The sequence below is a fragment of the Nerophis lumbriciformis genome, linkage group LG03 (genome assembly GCF_033978685.3).
Source record: "Nerophis lumbriciformis linkage group LG03, RoL_Nlum_v2.1, whole genome shotgun sequence".
NCBI lineage: Eukaryota > Metazoa > Chordata > Actinopteri > Syngnathiformes > Syngnathidae > Nerophis > Nerophis lumbriciformis.
This window is the reverse complement of record NC_084550.2, coordinates 13472832-13476956: the sequence shown is the minus strand read 5'-3', so window position 1 is coordinate 13476956 and position 4125 is coordinate 13472832. Positions and strand designations below refer to the sequence as shown.

General features: G+C 37.6%; 1 protein-coding gene across 1 annotated transcript; it reads left to right on the top strand.

Annotated features, from left to right (window-relative positions):
• The first annotated feature begins 292 nt into the window (after positions 1-292).
• On the top strand, positions 293-3437 carry LOC133575539 (transcription factor HES-1-A-like). Its single transcript, XM_061928199.1, has 4 exons — positions 293-430; positions 517-612; positions 712-799; positions 2813-3437. The coding sequence occupies exons 1-4, from the start codon at positions 326-328 to the stop codon at positions 3259-3261; spliced, it is 738 nt and encodes a 245-aa protein (XP_061784183.1). The 5' UTR covers positions 293-325; the 3' UTR covers positions 3262-3437.
• The last annotated feature ends 688 nt before the right edge of the window (positions 3438-4125 follow it).

The following is a 4125-nucleotide window of genomic DNA, read 5'->3' as shown; positions in this document are numbered from 1 at the left end:
CATTACCCCTACAGCCATCAGAGCACTGTTGTTATTAATGTAACTTCCATTGTAGGGGAAACAAAACATCACGTTCCAGCCATTAATGTGTCTTGTAGCACGAGCCCGCTGCCACCAGGACGTAGTAGCCGCGCGCCCATTGGTCAGTTTGCGCACGAGCCGCTCGCGTGCAGCTTCTCGGCCTCTATAAATAGGAGCAAAGGCTCTGCCCCATCAATGTCACGTTGGCTAAAAAAAAAAACGCGAACCAGCGGTTTGCCAGGAGAAGGCGGGACGTCAATTAGACTTTTTTTTTTTTTGTCCCGTGGAACTAGTAAGTGCGAAGATGCCATCCGGTACTTTGGAACGGACTTCTTCCTCCGTGGCTGCCGCCACCCCGAGTGGAAACTCCACGCCTGAGACACCGCGCAGTCAGACAGTGAGCAGAAAGGTAATTTATCTCAGAATGTTTGTTTGTTTTTCTTATGCCATTTAAAGACACTATTTTTCATGTTCATTTAATGTTGTTCTTTCAAGTCATCCAAGCCAATTATGGAGAAGCGAAGACGCGCGAGAATCAATGAGAGTTTGGCTCACCTGAAGACGCTCATTTTGGACGCGCTCAAGAAAGATGTAAGAATATGCACTTTTTTATACAATATGGTATTCCTAGACACACATACACACAATATATATATATATTAGAAATATATATGTATACTTTTTGTTTAGAGCTCCAGACACTCCAAACTAGAGAAGGCAGATATTCTTGAGATGACTGTGAAACACCTCAGAAACCTGCAGCGACTTCAGATGACAGGTAATCTAATCTAATATAATCTGTCTATCTATCTATCCAACTATTTATTTATCTATCCCTCCCCTCTCTCTAGTTTTCTATCTTATATATCCTCCCCTCTCTATTTATCTATCTATCTCTTTCTCTCTCATCTATCATATCTTTCTCTTCTTCCCTCCCTCTATCTTTATCTTTCTATACATCTATCATCTCTTTCTCCCTCCTCTTTGGTCTTTCTTTCTATCCAACTATCTGTCATTTATTTATATGTATATATTCAGAGGTGGGTAGAGTAGCCAGAAATTGTACTCAAGTAAGAGTACTGTTACTTTAGAGATTTATTACTCAAGTAAAAGTAAGGAGTAGTCACCCAAATATTTACTTGAGTAAAAGTAAAAAGTATGTTGTGAAAAAACTACTCAAGTACTGAGTAACTGATGAGTAACATACACACACATATCATATATATATATATATATATATATATATATATATATATATATATATATATATATATATATACACACACACACACACACACACACACACACACACATACATATATATATATATATATATATATATATATATATATATATACTGTATATATATACATACATTGATATATACAGTATATAGTTTATATTTATTTATTTTGCCGTTTTTGTTTACATGTTAAAGGTGTTTTAATGAATATACATGCATGTTTAACACATATAGATTCCTTTCTTTCATGAAGACAAGAATATAAGTTGGTGTATTACCTCATTCTGACGACTTGCATTGATTGTAATCAGACAGTAGTGATGATTACGTCCTCGTTTTCAAATGGAGGAGAAAAAAAGTTCTTCCTTTCTGTCTAATACCACATGAAAGTGGTTGCTTTTTGGCATCTTATTTTTCCAGCTTCCATATTCGTTTTTATACACTTTACAAGAAATACATTGGCGGCAAACTCCGTAGCTTGCTAGCTTGTTTGCGCTGGCTTTCGGAGACTCTTATTTAGAAAGCGCAGGCGCGATGGAGCGGCACTTTTATTGTGGAGACAGGAACTGTGCAGTCAGTCTTTAGGCTTTTGACGGGATGTACGGTTGAAATAAAAAAAGGGTCTTTTTTCCTTCACACTTTTGATTGATTGATTGGAACTTTTATTAGTAGATTGCACAGTACAGTACATATTCCGTACAATTGACCACTAAATGGTAACACCCCAATACGTTTTTCAACTTGTTTAAGTCAGGTCATGTGACCACTGGCTCTGTTTGATTGGTCCAACGTCACCAGTGACTGCATCTGATTGGTGGAACGGAGTGAACGTCACCAGTGACCGTATTTGTTGAAACGCAGGCACAATGACAGACCAAAACAAACAAAGCGTGCATTAACAGATCGATAAAAATTAGTAGCGAGTAGCGAGCTGAATGTAGATAAAAGTAGCGGAGTAAAAGTAGCGTTTCTTCTCTATAAATATACTCAAGTAAAAGTAAAAGTATGTTGCATTAAAACTACTCTTAGAAGTACAATTTATCCCAAAAGTTACTCAAGTAGATGTAACGGAGTAAATGTAGCGCGTTACTACCCACCTCTGTATATATTATATATTTCTCTTTATTTCCACCTATCCCTTCTCTCTCCTTTGTGTATCTATATATCATCTCTTTCTCCCTCCTTTTCGCTTTATTTTTCTGTCTTTCTCTATCCATCTATTTCTCTTTCTGCCTCCCTTTCTCTTTGTTTTTCTATCTATCATATATTTTTCTTCTTCTCTCCCCCTCTCTTTATCTTTCTATCTATCAAGCATATATTTATCTTTCTCCCTCCCTCTCTCTTTGTCCTTCTTTCTATACTATATGTCATATATTTCTAACTATATATCATCTATTTCTTTCTTTCTATCTATCTCTCATTTCTGTTTCTGTCCCTCCCTCTCCCTTATCTATCATCTATCTATTTGTCATATCTTACTCTCTCTCTCTCTCTCTCTCTCTATCTACAGTATCTTTCTAATCGTGATTATTTTTCCCACAACTGCAGTGAGCACAGATACGTCCATCCTGGGTAAATACAGAACCGGTTTCAGCGAGTGCATGGGCGAGGTCACCCGCTTCCTGTCCACGTGCGATGAGGTCAACTCAGAGGTGAGGAACCGTCTCCTCAGCCACCTGACGGGCTGCGTGTCACAGATGAACGGCGTGAACTGCTACGCACCTCACGCAGGCCCGCCAGGTCCCCGACAGACCGGAGCCCAGGTCGCGGCCGCACCCGCCCTTCACGTCGCTTGTAAAAGCAGCTCGCAGACGCGTGGCCTTGACCCGGAAGACATGAAGCTTCACGGCACCTTCCAGGTGGTTCCTACCCCTGATGGACACTTTGCCTTTCTTGTTCCCAGTGCAGCTGTCACACCTGTAGGTGCGCAAAGAAGCCATTACATGTCTCCCTGTGCACCCCCAGTCACCTCAGACTCTGTGTGGAGACCCTGGTAGCATACCTCAAACACTTCTTGTTGGAAAAATGGCACAAATCGAGTTGACTTTTTTATACCTTTTGTACATTTTTTACTTGAGAGTATAATGTTTACATGTTTTTTCCCCCTAAAGGAAAGGTGATGATGTGATCTATTTTGTCTTTGGCACAATTTGTTTAGCCTCATGAGGTTATTGAGAAGCACTGTATTTTTGGACATAAATAAAATGTTTTATAATTGTTATGCTACCATGCTGATTATGTGTGGTTCATCTGTCCTATGTGAGAATGTTTAACAGTAGTGATGTGCAATACCACTGATTTTCTATCTGATCCGATACCGAGCACATTTCAGGCTGGTGTTGGCGATGCCGATCTGTTACGATACTTTGAGCTAATGTACTTAATGTGTCGGCCAAAGTTTGAAAAGTTGTGTATTTCACATAATAAGATACTACAGTTATGTATTTATTATTATTTATTATATATATTTTATGATTAATTATGTATTTATAATTATTAAAAATTTATTTTCATAATTATATATATATTTATTGATTACAAACTCTATATTGTTATTCACGCCACTCTACTGGCGTGAATAACAATATAGTCAAGCTAAGAGAACAGAGAAAGCAGAGGACAAAAGTCATACAAAATAAACAGAAATGGTGTTTCAAACAATAACAAAAATAAATAAGTAGCATAATAAAATCATTAAAATAAATGAATGAATAAGAACTAGTACTAGAATAAAAAGTTAGTCACAATTCAGTTACATGAACATGTTAACATGAATATACTGAACATGTAAACAAAAGTATTCAACAGTGACACATTGCCTCATTCACAAGTTGAGTTAGTTTTTTACACATGATCTCAAA

What these genes read in the sequence shown, in the direction of transcription:
- LOC133575539 (XM_061928199.1), top strand. Translation starts at nt 326, where the DNA reads ATGCCATCCGGTACTTTGGAACGGACTTCTTCCTCCGTGGCTGCCGCC. An exon ending in TGGACGCGCTCAAGAAAGAT is followed by an intron (nt 613 to 711) that starts GTAAGAATATGC and finishes CTTTTTGTTTAG; the next exon opens with AGCTCCAGACACTCCAAACT. An exon ending in GCAGCGACTTCAGATGACAG is followed by an intron (nt 800 to 2,812) that starts GTAATCTAATCT and finishes CCACAACTGCAG; the next exon opens with TGAGCACAGATACGTCCATC.